This window comes from Erigeron canadensis, chromosome 7 (genome assembly GCF_010389155.1).
Source record: "Erigeron canadensis isolate Cc75 chromosome 7, C_canadensis_v1, whole genome shotgun sequence".
NCBI classification, from domain to species: Eukaryota; Viridiplantae; Streptophyta; class Magnoliopsida; order Asterales; family Asteraceae; genus Erigeron; species Erigeron canadensis.
The window spans coordinates 4,629,185-4,645,478 of NC_057767.1; the positions used below are offsets into that span (position 1 = coordinate 4,629,185).

A 16,294-nucleotide genomic window follows, 5' to 3' on the forward strand; every position below is an offset into this window, starting at 1 on the left:
TCTACTATATATAAACCCTCCCCATCCCCCCCAAATCCAACATCACTCTTTTTTTTTTTCTTTCTGTAAGTCTCTCTCTCTCCTCCTCCCTCTCTCTCTCTCTATATATATATACATATATAATCAATTCAATAATATATCTCTCTCTCTCTTAAAAATTCTCGCACGTTTTACATAGGGGTTTTTTAAGGGTTTCCAAATCTCTCTCACGCACACAAACATTTTCTTACCCTATATATATATATATATCTAATCCTATTTTCTTTCCAATTTTTCACATTCAATTAGGGCTTTATTCTTCCTTTCTTTGTTTGTCAATTTAGGGCTCATTTTTTTTTCCCTTTCAGTTTCTGTTTCCTTACATCAAACATTTCAGAATCTCGAAGTCTACATCAGTGGCTCCTATATAGATATAAATTCTGTATCTATTATCCATATCTATTATCTTTCAAGTGTTTGAATCAAGAAACTTGTTTGAGCGAAAACCATTGCAACTTTTCAAGATCGCTGACATATAGATACACATTATATATATATATAGGCTCTGTATCTATTATCTATATATCTATAATCTTTCAAGGGTTTCGGTCAAGAAACTTATTTGAGTAAAAAAAGATTGAAACTTTATTGAGTTTTAGGATTGGGGATTGAGTTTTATGGCACCTGGTGTTCAAGTAGATTTTGTTGGACAACAAGTTTTTAATAATAAGAGTTTAACTGGAATGATGAGTAAAACTAGGAAGGTTTCGAAATGTGTTTCGAATGGGTTTGTTCGGGATTATCGACATGTTGTTGAGACTACAGGGGAGTCTAGTTCGAGTAGGGTAGATACTGAGATGACTGTTTCGCGGGATTCTTGTGTGAGTAGACGGAATTCTGGTAATAATGTGAGTGTTGGTGAGTCTAGTAAATGGTTTGGGGTTCCGTTTGAGGTTCTGTCTTTGTCGAAGTTGTCGCGTATTGAGAGGAAAGAATTGGGGAAGAGATTGAGACATGAGCTTGAGTTGGTGAAATCACTTCAGAGCAACATTGAACAGGCTTTGTCGTCTTTGAGTGATGTTAATAGTCATAGTGTTAGTCAAAGGAAACCCGTGCCTGAGGTTGATAGGATAGTGCCGGCACCTCCTTACCAAGGTAAGAAACGAGGTCCCCCATTTAAGAACAGGACTGGGAATGGCGGGCCGCGGTCAAAGAAGGCTGCATTGCCGCCACCTGTTACCGGGATTCCAATGTTGATGAAACAGTGTGAGATGTTGCTGAAGAAGTTGATGGCACATGATTTTGGTTGGGCGTTCAATACGCCTGTTGATGCAGTGGCGTGGAACGTTCCTGATTATTACACAGTCATTCAACATCCCATGGATTTGGGGACAGTAAAAACAAAGCTAAATTCTGGGAATTATGCGGATCCATTGGCTTTTGCAAGTGATGTTAGATTGACTTTTAAGAATGCAATGAAATATAACCCGCCTGGAAATAGATTTCATACAATGGCTGACAAGATGAACAAGTTTTTTGAACCCAAATGGAAAGCAATCGAGAAGCAAATATCTGTTGCCACAGAGATGGTCGTTCCTGTGAGACAGACTGTTACAGAAACTGAAACCATTACTGACATGCCTCCTTTTAAAAAGAAGAAAACTGCATCATTTGGGAATGAAATTAAGCAAGAACCAGTGAAGCCGAGTATGTCTCTTTCTGAAAAACAGAAACTGAGTTCTGAATTGGAGGACTCGCTAGCGGATTTACCTGAAAGCATTATTGATTTTCTGAAGGATAATAGTTCAAATGGGAACACATCAATGGAGGATGAGATTGAGATTGATATCGACTCTCTCAGTGATGATACATTATTCAAGTTGAGAAAGCTATTAGATGACTTTTTTGCGGACAAACAGAAAAAGATAGAGAAAGCAAAGACTTGTGAAATTGAGGTACAACCTTGTTCCCTATGAAGTCATGTTTTCCTTGTACATAATGAGTGGCAAGTAATTGTTCTGGACTTATGGTTATGTGTTTGTGTCACTTCAGCGTCTCAATGAATCGGGACTCAGCAATTCATCCATGCAAGCGTGCAAAGGTTGTATATTCAGTCAAAGCTGAAAAACATAATCTTGTTTTTTTTGTTCAATTTGTCCGTTGGTTTCTCATTTGTTTTTAGTTTCCAGTTAATGATGTGAATGAGGAGGATATAGATATTGGTGGTAACGACCTACCCATCTCAAGCTTCCCTCCAGTTGAAATAGAGAAAGATGCGCCTGTCAGAACCAGTAAATGCAGTAGTTCAAGTAGCTCCAGTAGTGATTCTGGATCGTCTAGTGGTTAGTTTGATTTTGAGCCTTATGTTTCATGTTTTGAATCTTTATGACCTTTTAAGTTATTGCTTGCGTTTTATATTTGATGTTTTGATGCATGCCTTGGTTCTCTCTTCATGAAAGTAATAAAAAAACCTGGTTTCTATGCTAAAGAGTAATACCTTGGTAGAAATCATCTCGTCTTTGTAGTCTAAACTTAGAATAAAATATGCTCTATGTTACCTGAGGCCACTAGTGATTTAGTTCTGTAGCTTTATGACCTTAAGTTCTTTGAATTACTTTTGGTGAGCGAGGCTTCAGAGAATATGCTATGTTAATTATTGGGTATATGATTGCATATAATGATATATGTTTTTTGTACTGTACCATACATGTGTTTACTCCGTACATGTTTCGAGCAGCCAATTGGTAAACCGATTATTTTTTTACAACACTTTCAATGGCTACCTTTTCATTTTGATTGTTGATTGTTTTTTTGATAACACTACTTGATTTATGTGTTTATGAACATCCAAGGATTTTCTTAATTTTATGAAATCAGCATTGTACAGATTAGCATTTATCAGGAGATTTGAAAGAAGTTTGTCTTCCCCGTTGTGTGTTTTTGCAGATTCAGATTCAGACAGTTCTTCTGGCAGTGAATTAAATGGTGCAAAGGTTTCGGCCGTTGTGAACAACATCATGGTATGCTTATTACATGCTACCGAGTAGAGTAACATTTAGGATATGCAAAAGCTTAGACCTGTTAACCATAAATGAGTCGATTTTAGATTTTGGGTTGTACTTCATCTCTAACTGTTCAAATGAGTCAAGCTAATGGAGTTAATTAAAAGGAAAATGGGTCAACTATGTCAAAACTCAAAAGTCATTTGAAGTGTATCCGATTATAAAAATTGGGGCGAAAGTCGTTCTAAGTGAAATAAAGTAAATATTTAAGCATTTCTAAGTTGTAAGGTTGTAACCTAATTTGAGAAACCATCCCCATTCAATGAAGAGCTCAGTTTTAACAATAATGTCATGTTTGCTCATTTTGTCTATTAATTCTACAAATAACCAGAACTATCAAACTAAACATATCATAACAACCTCCAAAAATGGCTTGCAAATCCAAACACTATTTTATACTGTTGCTAGTTATCTGGTTTTGATTATTGATAGTTTTTAATCATCATTTTTCATGATGCCCATCCAAACAACTGCTATGTCTTCGAATACTGACATGTGTATGTGTTACTGTTCTAATGCATGTTAGGACACATTGGGCTCTGAAGCTAACACAGAGAAAGTAACATCTGCTCCCCGTGATGCAGAAGGTGAACCTTGTGTGTTTCAAGTAAAACAACTATATACTAGCAAGTATATGTTGCACATTTTTTTTAATCTTTTACCTATAATTCTATAAATGGGTCGGTCTGGGTTGTGTTTTTTTAATCTCAGATGGGCCAAGTCAAGAAACTTTAGATAAACGTGTCAAATTGGATCAAAATCATCTACAGTTCATTTATGATGCATACGGCCTCTCAAACCGTATAATTTAGTCATATGTGGATTAAGTATGTATATAATAATAGTAATAACTAACTCGTCCATTATTGATTATATATAAACATAAAAAATGAACAAAAAAAAATAAAATAAATCTAACTCCTGATCCAACCCTGCTGGTTTGGCATATACTAAAAAATGGAAGTTTCAATATGGACCCATGCTGACACCAAACCGCCCAAGCCCAACATATGCGTCTTGCCTTTACCAGCAATATTATAGGATGAATTGCCTTTCCATAATTTCTCAGGGTTATTCTTGTGTTCTTTTACAGATTCTGTAAATGGGGCAACTGGTCAAGTTGAGCAGAAATCTCAGTCGATACCTGTTTCCGCTGATGTGGATGTGCGCCCGGAGGGTAAGCAATGAAATAATGAAGAAACTTTTGTTCTGTTAGTTTTGGGCATGTTCACATGCATAATGCTGTAACACATTATAGGGGAGAGTGCTCCATCCGAGAGGCAAGTCTCTCCTGATAAACTCTATCGTGCAGCCATGATGAGAAGTCGTTTTGCTGATACAATACTTAAAGCTCAAGAAAAGACTAATGGAAAGGTAAGTCGGCCCTGTGCCCTTTTGTAAGTGCATGTCATGTTGGAGGTGGGGTATCTCCAAGTCTCTAACTGGTCTAATGCATTAAGTTTAAAGTTTAGCTAGGAGAGCTTCTTAAATGGGGTTGAGTCACTCCAAGTACTCAATCAACTGTTTTATTCAAAGTTTTTTGTTTTTATTACTATTATTGTAACTTGTTTTGACCTGTAAACCAGTGGCTTGTAAAGCTGGAATGGTCAAACCTGTTTTGAGTTACTTTCTGCCCATACCCCGGACCTGCATGATACCGTCCATCTTGCCACCTTGCTCCTTTATATATTTCATCGTAGTTGAATGTAAAAATCATTGTAACGAGTTTCAGGTTCAGGAGGAGGACAGGGAGAGGTTGAGGCTTGAGAAGGAGGAGCTAGAAAAGAGAAGAAAAGAAGGTTTTTTAGAAATGTTTTTTATATATAGATTTCTCCTGGGTCACCCTTGTCTTGTTCTTTATTTTCTCTTGATGTTTTATTACTAAAGTTGACATCATGTCCTCATATAGAAAAAGCCCGGCTGCAAGCAGAAGCAAAAGCTGCAGAAGAGGCAAAACGAAAAGCAGATCTAGAAGCAGCTGCCGAAGTTAAAAGAAAAAGGGAATTGGAGAGGGAAGCAGCACGTCAAGCTATACAAAAGGTATTCTGCATGTGTGTTATACAAATATATAGACCCCAAATGCATACAAAAGTAACCAACATTTTGGTCATATTCCTAAATTACACGAACGTCTCGGATGGAACCCAAGACTTCCAAAAAGCCCCCTATTAATCAGGGGATCCCTTCAAAGTTCAAAGACCTTACCAATGTGCCACCAACCCCATTGGCACATTGTAAAAAACAAGACTTCAAAAACATCTAGAATCCAAAAATTTGTAAAGCCCTCAAAACTTCTACAAAAAACGTTTACTTTTTTTATATGTGAAAGAGGTAATAAGATGTCGCTGAACGTTTTTTTATTCCCCTTGAGTTTGTCTTATTTCACTTAAAAGGATAAAAGAAGTAAATTAAACTATACATTATCTGTAGAAAGGATCATGATTTCTGATCTTAGCATGTGTCATTGTTTATTGATCTCAGGTGGAAAAGAATGTTGATATAAATGACAATTCTCAATTTCTTGAGGATCTTGAAATGTTAAGTATTGCGGCGGTGGAGCCTTCACAAAACTCTGTAGACGAAGATAGGGCAGATTGTTGTGAAGATCCTCTAGGGAGCTTTACCTTGAAAGGAATAGGTAATCCATTGGAGCAACTCGGGTTATACATGAAAAATGATGTTGAAGAAGATGAAGAAGAATAAGTTGGGAAATTGATTTTTTTTTTTTTCAATTTTTTTTTCTATGCTTGATAAGAACACAGCTGAAAATGAAAAAAGATAGATGTTAGGCTGAGAATCTTTTAGTCTTGAGATGCGAATGAATGTGCATCTTCTACAATTTTGGAAGGAAAATTTTGGCATGGAAAATGAGAGCTGTTTTACTTTCTTTTTTTTTTGATATTTTTTTATAGCTACATTTATTATTATTGTGTAAAGAAACTTAAAGGAATTGTTTACTTGATCATCCAGCTGAGTGAGGTTATTTTAATACTAATAAATTCGACCTAGCATTTGGCAAGCAGTCCTAAGATAAAATAGATCAATTAAATACTTGTATGACATTAGGTGCATATATATAAGTATTAGTTAAGTTTTTGTATAAATTTAATTAGCATAAAAACATCATGCATAAGATAAAGATATGGTAGGCATACAATACATTCATTTAGAGCATTCATAGTGTCCAATACTCATTCTCTAAAGACTAGTCACTGTCTCAAGGACCAAGGACACATCCTTCAGTACATTCACAATGTCAGGACTAGTCTAGGAACCATCATTTATTTCACTTTACACTTCTATCTAACTAAAGAAAAAGAAAAGAAAAAAAAATCATGGACGAAACTCGTCCCTAGGGGGACAAATGAGTAAAGGATGAGTCACACCTAGTGGTATGTACACCTAGTGGTATGCACTTGTCCATGGCAGAAGGATGAGTGAAAGATGATTCAAGGATGAGTGCAACATAAAAACATAAAATTACATGCATTTATATCATTCATAGAGTACATATGCAACTAGCATAATTGACCACAAAACATGTAAGACATATGACCATAAATCACGAGCGCGTCAAATAAACTTATAAGTATCACATATGCATATTGCATAAGATATGGTAGGCATAGAAAGCACAAGTATTAAACATATAAAGTTGTTACATGTCTTTACCAAATAGAAACTGTTCTGCCAATGTTAATCATCCTTGTTACAAAGTATAATCATAAACTCGAAGCCTACCAGTGGTAATCTAGGTCTATGTATAAACCTTCCCAAAAGTTCCCTGGAAAGATTACCAACTATTTTATTCCCCCGTATTCAATGACAAAGTTTAAATAAGGATACTGATATTCGTACCACAGTTTTTTATGAATTTACCGCAATATACTATAACTTATACATACCGTATAACTGTTCAATGCACAATGGCAATAGGATTATCATAAATTATAGGGATAACTGCAGAAAATAGAAAACACCTTTCGACCAATTCACGAAAATAGCAGTGACCTTTAAAAGTTTTGTTATTTAGAAATGAACTTTCATTGATTACCGGAAATAGCAACATTTGACACGTGGACAATTTTTATTACATGACATTTTTTAATGACGTGACATTATATTTTATTTATTTATTATTTAATTTTTATCAGTCATGTCATTTCCCCCCAAAATGGCTTCGTTTCAGTTTCGGTTCCGACAAGGTATTTTTTCTCGTCATTATATTCTGAAGCTAATTTCACCTTCTTTTCATTGATTTTTGTTGAGTCTCTTCCATTTTCAAGCATTGAGAAGCTGTGTATGAAGATCATAAAGAAGACATAAATCTATATCTTCTTCGTCTATCTCGTTTTAAAATCTCTAAAACTAGATGTCAAAACGTCTTTGTTTTCGTCGGAGAGCGATCCTGCGGATGTTCAGGTGAGACGAGAGTTTCATAGGCCAGATTTGGTTCGTCTAAGAAGAGTTTGTTCGCACATGAGATAGATCCAGATGGCGAAGGTCCAGAGGTTTTCTCGAACTCGAACAAACTGTCGACGGTTTCTAAGTTAGTTAAAGAAATCGAAGAAAAAACCATCTCCACATCCAACACCGACGAGGTGGAGTAATCCGACTATAAATTAAAGTTCATTGCTAAAAAGTAAACTTTTAAAGGTCATTGCTATTTTCGTAAATTGTTCGAAAGGTCCTTTCTATTTTCTATGTTATAAAGAATGACACGTCATTAAAAGTACCACGTAATCAAAAAAATGTCCACGTCACCTTGTCCACGTGTCAAATGTTGCTATTTCCGGTAATAAATGAAAGTTCATTTTTAAAAACAAAACTTTTAAAGGTCACTGTTATTTTCGTGAATTGATTGAAAGGTGTTTTTTATTTTCTGCAATTATCCCTAAATTATAGTACAAATTATCATTACCTTTTGAATAAAACTTCAAATGTTATAAACCAAAAGTGCTATGCATAAAAACACTTCTCATATTAAGGACCAATTTCCAAATATCTAAAATGATTTCATCCACAAATTCAATTTCAGTTAAATACAAGGACCAAAATCATGAAATATGCAATAGAACAAGGACTTTTTAAAAGTTTTAAGAATCAATATATAGTAACAAACCCTAGTCAATTTCACAATCGCTGGGTTCCTTTGGCTGCTCACCAAACCCTAGTAGCCTTCAGCTGATTTAATGTTGGAATCTGTCTTCATAATAGAAGACAGTTGGAAGTTTTATCTATGGGTGGATTTTGTCGATTAGAGAATAATGTTTTGTGTGTGTGTGTGTGTGTGGGGTAATGCTAACATCATTGTTTTGTAAGGATGATGTATGATACTCGTATATGAATGTTCAAAAAAAAAAGATACTCGTATATGACTCTTGTTTCGGTCACAGAGGATTATGAAAGTAGTACAAACCACTGACATTACCGATGCGAGTCTTGAGGCATTAGTTCACATGAGACTCGTGTGTCCAAGGATTTGTGTTATACCCGTCTCACGTGAGAATCCAATGTCTCAAGATTGGCATTAGTGATGTCAGTGGTTTGGCTTACTTTCATAATCCTTTGTTTTCGTAATAGAGAGTCGTATGTCGTGATATAAATAGCTCTACCCTGAATCCTGATGTTGGGTATAGCTTAGTTTTAGTGATTCCAAACAACGATCTTCTCATTGTTGTTACAGAGATGTATTGTGTATGTAACCTTGGGATATCCCTTTGAATATTATAAATAAAATGAATGTTTTGTTAAATTGTTGTTAATGAATGTTTTTCTTTGAATATTACAAACGATATATATGCTTCGAACTTTGATATGTTTGATTATGAGTTTTTGACCCCCCAAGGCACCAAATATTAGTTTGTTTCTGCACTTTGGTTTATTACGAGCGATTGGTGTCGAATGACTAAGTGGTTATGTTTGTGCACTTTCGTTCATCTTCGTGCTTTTTGGCGTCAAATGACTAAGCTGCCGTACACGGTTCAGTAGTTCATGTTTGTGCAGTGTGGTTTATGGTGTGCCTTGGTTCTAAACTCCATATCATAATTCACTTGGACTGTACCTTGCTGATCGGATTCCAAAATGAATTCTATTGTTGCAAGAACTTCATAAGTAGAAAATGCTAATGATAATTGAAGTGTAAGACTAGAAGTTTATCGTTTTTTCTACTTCAAGGATTGAACTACCTTAAAAGTAAAGCCATTACACATCAATTTCTAGATCTCTTAATCCATACTTGTAATGTATTGTTACGATTATAAAAATAAAAATAATAAACTTGTTACTTGTTTAGTATATAATACGAATCGCATAACACATAATTGGATTAGAACAAGTGGATAGAATCTATGGATCTCAATCCAATCTAACATAAAAATAATCTTTCGATATTGCAAAGATAAAAACGATCAAAAGTATTCTCGATCTTAACAACACGATTGCTAGATAAACATTAAACTAGAAGTTAGCTTTCTTTTCTTCAATAATAAGTCAATCGTCAGTATCATTCAACATGAATGGAAACAAGTTAAAAACAAAAGCAATAAAGAAACAAAGCCAGGTTAATAAATAAACTACACTGATGGAAGATACAACCTAGCGCTACAAATGCAAATAAGATTTCAGTGGGGCAACTACACCACCACAAAGCAAAAGACCACCAGACCTAATTATGTTTCTTTCCCGCCAACAATCGAATAAAAGCTCTTCATTCCTCTCCAACTCCAAATACTTGCCCATGTCAAATTGCGGGCTTATGGTTTCTCTCAATTTGCTTGCTCTTGCATTTGTTGAATTCGCAGTTGTTTGTTCAGGGTTCCAACTTCCATGGCTGCTGCTGGATCCATTGCCATTTTCTTGGATCAATTCCAGATCCTACACCATCCAATAATAATAGCATTGCCAAGTTAAACAAGAACAAGAGGGCCAAATTGAGGAGATGACCAAGATTCACTTAACATGTGGAGGTGGCTCTTTGAGCCATTCACTAATGAATGCGTCAAACGGTTCAGAGCCACTCAAACGTACTTTTTAATTAGATAAACCTTCTTAATCAATTTATTTGAAAAAGTTGCTTATAGTTGACAAACTTTATTATCCGAGCCCAATCTTCTACAAAATCTAGGATAAGCGTTTAGTCCAATCTAGCCTGGCTTGCTTAGACTGGTAGAAAACAGAATAAGGGGGAGGTACACTTGAAATTCGAGGTCAGTCTAACCAAATAAATATTAAGTTCGTTCTGATATCAAGCAATAGAGTTTCCAAGTTAGTTGGGTGACCAATTCACATCAATTATGCAGTCAAGGTATGCCCTTAAAAGTTATGATGTTGCATAACGGTTCTTTAATAAGATGCTATCTAGAGGTGGCATAACAGCAGGTTATTTAATAGGTCGTGTTGGCCCACCAGCGCTCTTTTCTTCAAAGGTATTTTTTTAACTAACTGATGTATCATGTTATGTTATTACAGTGGTAGCCTAATGTTTTAAATTAGAACGATTTGGAAGGTTATAAACATTTGAATACACTTAGAGTGAAATCCAGCCCATTCAACCCAATTTCTTTATAAATAACTCTTACATATATCCATTGATAGGTTTGAGTTTGACAGAATATTGCCAGGGTTCCTCACAGGGAAAGCTTTAGGTAAAAAAGTACAGGTCAGGCAAATTGGGTAAAAGGTCACAGCAGGTATAATTTTTATGGGGTCAAAAAGGACCTGGCCAGGTTGACCAAAACACAGACATCTCTCTTTATCCAGTTTTGAATGACAAAATACATACCTGATGTGAGTCTTGCAAGGGTAAATCCCCTTTTACCCCAAAAAAGTAACTGTTGTGCTATATATCTTTATAATTAATAAACTACTTGTATATTGTAGTCAGAATATATTATGTAGGAGTTTGTTATCCATTTGAATACACTTAGGATGACTCTCGCTTATTTGACGTTACCCTTTTCTCCTTTACCTTAACCAAATTGCCCTTTCTATTACATATAAAACTTAAGCAAATTAATCCGTTTAACTATAAATGAGGTGAAATAGACAACTTATGGCAAGGGCAACCAAGATGTACCTGAATTGGATCCCACAGTCTTATTTTTGGAGTCGTAGGAGGTAGCATTGTATCCTGATTTGTCTGAGTAACACGGTCATTGCCATCCCACTTCAACCAAGGTAACTTAACGCCCTCCATTTCCACAGGAAGAGAACTTCCATTATGGCTTGGTAATGCACCATCTCTTTGTCTGGTAGTTCCAGCAAAACTTGAACTCGTGTCACTTCTTTCTCCGTCAAATGAAGAAAAATCTGTATCTTCAATATTTGATAAGAAGTCTTCAAAATATCTTTCTGCCTCTTCATTTAATCGTTTAGACACTCTGTTCCGGTCATTACTCCTCTGGAAATTCACAACGATCAACAATTGAACATCTATAATGTTAAATGTCTGATTTGAAGGTTTTACAAGTCGTCACAGTAATAGCAACATCAAATAGTAGGGTTAAAAAAAATTGATAGGCGAGTTGACTATCGGCTCAAAACAAATAATTTTGATGTACGCATAAGGGGGTTAGTCGGCTAGACCCACAAATGTTTCTTTATACTTCGAGTTCAAATATAACTGCAGGTTTGCACTAAATTGATTTAGAAGGTTTTTATATTTTTAGAATACACTTATGAATTTATGATGACTGTCACCGATTCAGTGACCATCTGATCTGTTTCTTTTTTAGTTACAGGATTTAAAGTGACCTGTCTGAAATCAAATAGAAAAAATACCAAACTAACCCAACTTTGAATAAATCAATCAACAGTTTATAGAACTACACCTTTCGGGAGTATGGGAACTTTTGTGCATTAGCATTGTTTTTTGATTCAGGAAGCACCTCCCTAACAATTTTGTAGCCGTCCTGACCTCGTTGCTCCTCAAATGTCCTTTCAGTTAATAAATCTTGATTACGTTTCTCCGGCTACGTATTATAAAAAAAAACTAAGTCAAACTGTTAATCGAACAAGTTATCATAATATGGTAAATCGATGCTGCCCCTTACATTATTAACATGTTTATCTTTTAACCATAAACGAGTCTATAAAAAAGGCAGAAAAGAACCTATATGAGCCCAAGGAGGTTCTTACCTGTTTTACCTTTGTTGTACTGTTCTTTCGTATAGCATCAGATTTGTTTGAATACAAGAGATCATGGACAGATAATGCAGAAGGCTTTCTTTCCATGGTCTGGATTAGTTTAGTGAAATTTAATGAGTTCAGAAAGTATAGGACCAAACATATGGAAGGCTTGCATTATTAAAGATAGTATTAGACCTGTTCGAGTTCTATCATGATGTCATTGACAGCAGACCTAAGCTCTTTTTTCATTGCTTCAAAAAGCCCATTGTTGGCCCCATCACCAATAGGATGGTCAATCTACAGCATAAAACTGGGTTGTTAGACATGTACATACACTCACTATAGGTCGTTGACATGCAAAATCCCCCCCTTCTCTTCCTTCTTTTTAGATCTATAGGGACCTAACTTTTTTTAATAAAGAATGAGTGTGTAATCTTAAATTAAACAATTTGGTATGCAATTATGTTTGGCAGATGTAAGAAAATGCAACTCAAATTGAGCAATTTGTAAATAAATGGGCCCATATTGTCATCTCTGGTAGTTATAGTTTAAGAAAGTCCAACCTTTTTTTGTGCATACACTGCTCGGATAGTCTTCTCAATCTCATTTCTCCCATAACGAGCATCCCTCAAATCATCATCCGTTAGTGCTGAAGACTGGCTCTGGGATACCATATTCTACACAATTAATTTATATTTACCGCCTAGTCTAGCACTCTAGTTAAAACAGAAATTTGATAACAATAAAAAATGGGCACTGTGTAATATTTATTTGAGCCAACTAACAAAGAAAAAAATGATTAAAAAGGAGGTCCCAAAAAAAAGTAACTCAGACTTGAGGAAGTTCCATTTACCGAATAGTCATCATGTGACCTCAACTGAGGTGCTTGGCTCATAGACCTGGTCAGTCTTCGGCGACTTGAAGCAGTGGGTCTTTGTAAAGAAGCAACCCGGTTATCAACATTATTGATGCTCCTAGATTTAGATTGACTAGCAGCACTCCGTGAAAGATCTATATCACTCTGTCAAACAAATGAGCAGTTAGATCAGCTACGACAAAGAATCAGACAATGCATTCCCAAAACCTTACTTGCATCCAAAACTATTGAACAAGGTATGAATCTGAAATCACAGAAAAACCTTCAAATATTCTAAATTCCTAGTTAAATGCGCGTCAGAACATAGTTAAACACACACAAAACTGCTAATTTTGTATCCTTGTATAGATTAGAGACAGCTATATGAAAACCCAACTATCATAAGTTCGGTCAGATTATAACTAATAAACTCTAACTATCATTTTTTTCTTTTTATCAATAGGTTCAAAAGCAGTTAAAGCAAACAGATTTCATTTTACATTCTACTCTACTTCAAGTCTTTAACTTAAACGGGATTTCAGTCAAAAATACACAACACATAAATGTAATTGATCCATAACGGAACCTTGAGGTTTAGTGATTCTTTATTGGAAATTGGAATTTAGGTAAAGAGAATAGCTTCCCTAATCATTCTCTCCTGACTATTTCAATAGATGCCAGATGCCAAAGAAGTTTATATATCAAATTGTACACAATTGATTTATCTTTACCACCTAGTCTAGCACTGAAGTTTAATCACTTTAAAAATTGGGTCTGTGTAAGATTTATTTGAGTTAAATAACCAAGCAAAATGGTTAAAAAAGACATCCTAAAAAAATAGTAACCCAGACTTGAGAAAGTATCAGTTACCGGATAGTTATCATGTGACCTTGGTTGAGGTGCTTGGCTCGTAGACCTGGTCAGTCTTCGATGGCTTGAAACAGTGGGTCTTTGAAAAGAAGCAACCCGGCTATTTCCATTATTGAGGCCCCTTGATGTGGATTGACTAGCAGCATTTCTGGAAAGATCTATATCACTCTGTTAAACAAATAAACAATTTGATCAGCTGTAAAATTCCCAAACAATGCAAGCCCAATGATACACTTGCATCCAAAACTATGGAACTGCCTTTTGAAACTATGAATCCAACAATACAGCAGAACCATCAAAGAATCGGATTGCATAGTCCCATACAGACGAGAACATAAACTTAGGTGGAACGCACAGCATGGTTAAACACATAAAAGAATGCTACTTAAAAAGCTTGTGTACTAGATAAAATATAGTAGAATGCTATAAATGAAACATTGAGGCGTAGTTACTCTTCATCATAAGTTCGGGCAAATATTAGAAATTGGTTCTCTTAATTGGTTTTATATTTAACTCCCCACAGAAATCTCTAATATAAAGCTCTTGGCTTCTATACTAAATTCCTAATATAGCGTATAGTTCCATGGGATTCTATAAAATCAATACAACTTCCTGGTCTCACCACCATAAGAACTAATAGCCTCTGAATATCAATTTTTCTTCATTGATAGGTCAAATTTAAGTTAAAACAAACAGATTTCATTTATCACTCTTTGCTACTTTCACTTCAACGGGATTTTGGTCTAAAAGACACAAGAAACACATAATTTAACTTTGCTATATGGAGCCTCAGGGTTTAGTGATTCTTCATCAGAATTTAGGTCAACAAGATGAAGATAGTGTTCCCAATCATTCTCTTATGGGTATTTCAACTGATGCCAAAGCAGTTTTACTCAATTCTTCGAGTCTTGTCTTGCTTATATCACAATAAACAAAAATACGCCTATATAAACAACTGTCATTGGTTTTATAACTAACTGCTCACAGGATCCTCTAACTGGAAATTATCCGGTTTCACTAGATTCTCTTCGATCAATTAACACTTCAAGAACTCGGCTTTTTTTCTAAATCAGAGGTGAAAAGCATTTAAAGCATATAAATTTCATTCTACATCCTACTCTACTTCCATTTCGGGGAGATCTCATCAAAATTACTCAACAAGCACATCAAAAAAAGAGTCACTAGTCTAAGGCCAAGCAATCAAAATATAACTACTGTATATTCCCCACCTCTTATAGCATGTAAACCGTCTATATGACAACAAACTACGACATAGCAACAATAATTTTCAAAATTTCACCGGTATTGAACTAATGGACAATAATAACAACAGATAGAAAATGTGCAGTACAATAAAAATTCCCCTAAAACATGTAATAAACAAAATTCACCTCAGAGTCGCTAATATGATGCCTGGCAACAGATACAGACCGCCTCCTTCTCGATTCACTATTCGTAACAACCCTACCTACACCACCACCACCTGCCGTAGACACACTACTACTATCATTCCGTCTTGAAACCGACCTCCCTCGCCTTTGAACAGAACTCGAAACATTATTCGTACTATCACCACTACTCAAGTTATTCCTAGAAACCGACCTAGAACGTCTCGAAAACGACGTCGTATTCGTATCACTAACTTCATCATCATCAAAACTATTATTTTTTTTATTATTAATAATATCATTATCAATACTGGAATTGAAAAATTCTAGGGCTAAATCATCTAAACTAATTTCATCTGAAATTTCGGAACCTCTAACTGTATTAACAAACTTACGTCTAGGTGTAGGTACAATTAGTAGTTGTTCTTCCGGCGCCACCACCGGCCGAGAAAACCGGCTGAGGCTTCTCGACCGGCGGTGGTGAGTTTTCGAAGTAGTATTAGAGCTAGAAGATGATGATGACGTGGCTGATTCATCTATTGAAGATGTTCTTTTAGTTGTTGATTTGAACGCCGATGTAGCCATATATCTATATCTATGATATATTTTTATAGATGTAGATATATAGATATATATGTATATCTATATACTTTTTGTATTTTAAATAAGATTGAAATGAAGCTCAACTCAACTCATGTGTGTTTCAGTGTTTGTCTGAAGATGTCAAAAGGGGCGGATTAGGAGAAGAGAAGGGTGGAAATAAAGAGGTAGTTGAATATATATATTAATAAAAATTTTAAAATTTAAAATTTGAAAAATGTTTTGTACCTCACGTGAAATAAGTGATGCAACTTGCGAGGGAATGAAAAAAAAACGTAAGAAATCCAAAATAAGACATTTTGGGTCGGGTACAGGTTTGCAGGTTTCGTGTCGGGTATGGCTAGTTTAGATTTTATTTTGTAGGTTCAAAGTCAGTGATGGTTTTAAATGTACATCTTTCATTGGTCTTT

At 35.3% G+C, this 16,294-nt stretch overlaps 2 protein-coding genes across 3 annotated transcripts; one reads left to right on the forward strand and one right to left on the reverse strand.

The window, feature by feature from the left end:
- Positions 1-377: 377 nt before the first annotated feature.
- LOC122608620 (transcription factor GTE10-like) lies at positions 378-6,004 on the forward strand. The gene is made up of 10 exons (XM_043781714.1): positions 378-1,934; positions 2,032-2,080; positions 2,169-2,321; positions 2,926-2,999; positions 3,568-3,628; positions 4,135-4,218; positions 4,300-4,415; positions 4,774-4,840; positions 4,951-5,081; positions 5,523-6,004. Exons 1-10 carry the CDS (start codon positions 657-659, stop codon positions 5,742-5,744), a joined length of 2,235 nt encoding a protein of 744 aa, XP_043637649.1. The 5' UTR covers positions 378-656; the 3' UTR covers positions 5,745-6,004.
- A 3,491-nt stretch (positions 6,005-9,495) lies between these two features.
- On the reverse strand, positions 9,496-16,008 carry LOC122607738 (uncharacterized protein DDB_G0287625). 2 transcript variants are annotated; one of them, XM_043780767.1, is made up of 9 exons: positions 15,288-16,008; positions 13,897-14,064; positions 13,024-13,191; positions 12,734-12,832; positions 12,366-12,467; positions 12,180-12,278; positions 11,873-12,013; positions 11,119-11,442; positions 9,496-9,917 (listed from the first exon to the last, which is right to left on the reverse strand). In XM_043780767.1, the coding sequence occupies exons 1-9, from the start codon at positions 15,867-15,869 to the stop codon at positions 9,645-9,647; spliced, it is 1,956 nt and encodes a 651-aa protein (XP_043636702.1). In that variant the 5' UTR covers positions 15,870-16,008; the 3' UTR covers positions 9,496-9,644. The 2 variants fall into 2 exon arrangements, with proteins under 2 accessions (XP_043636702.1, XP_043636701.1); XM_043780766.1 differs by having other exon boundaries at positions 12,734-12,847.
- Between the last annotated feature and the right edge of the window lie 286 nt (positions 16,009-16,294).

Coding starts and splice junctions, on each gene's coding strand:
- LOC122608620 (XM_043781714.1), top strand. CDS start 657: ATGGCACCTGGTGTTCAAGTAGATTTTGTTGGACAACAAGTTTTTAAT. Junction 1,935..2,031: donor CAAAGACTTGTGAAATTGAG/GTACAACCTTGT, acceptor GTGTCACTTCAG/CGTCTCAATGAATCGGGACT. Junction 2,322..2,925: donor TGATTCTGGATCGTCTAGTG/GTTAGTTTGATT, acceptor GTGTTTTTGCAG/ATTCAGATTCAGACAGTTCT.
- LOC122607738 (XM_043780766.1), bottom strand. CDS start 15,869: ATGGCTACATCGGCGTTCAAATCAACAACTAAAAGAACATCTTCAATA. Junction 13,192..13,896: donor GGTCACATGATAACTATCCG/GTAACTGATACT, acceptor TTTGTTTGACAG/AGTGATATAGATCTTTCACG. Junction 12,468..12,733: donor CAGTGTATGCACAAAAAAAG/GTTGGACTTTCT, acceptor TTTATGCTGTAG/ATTGACCATCCTATTGGTGA.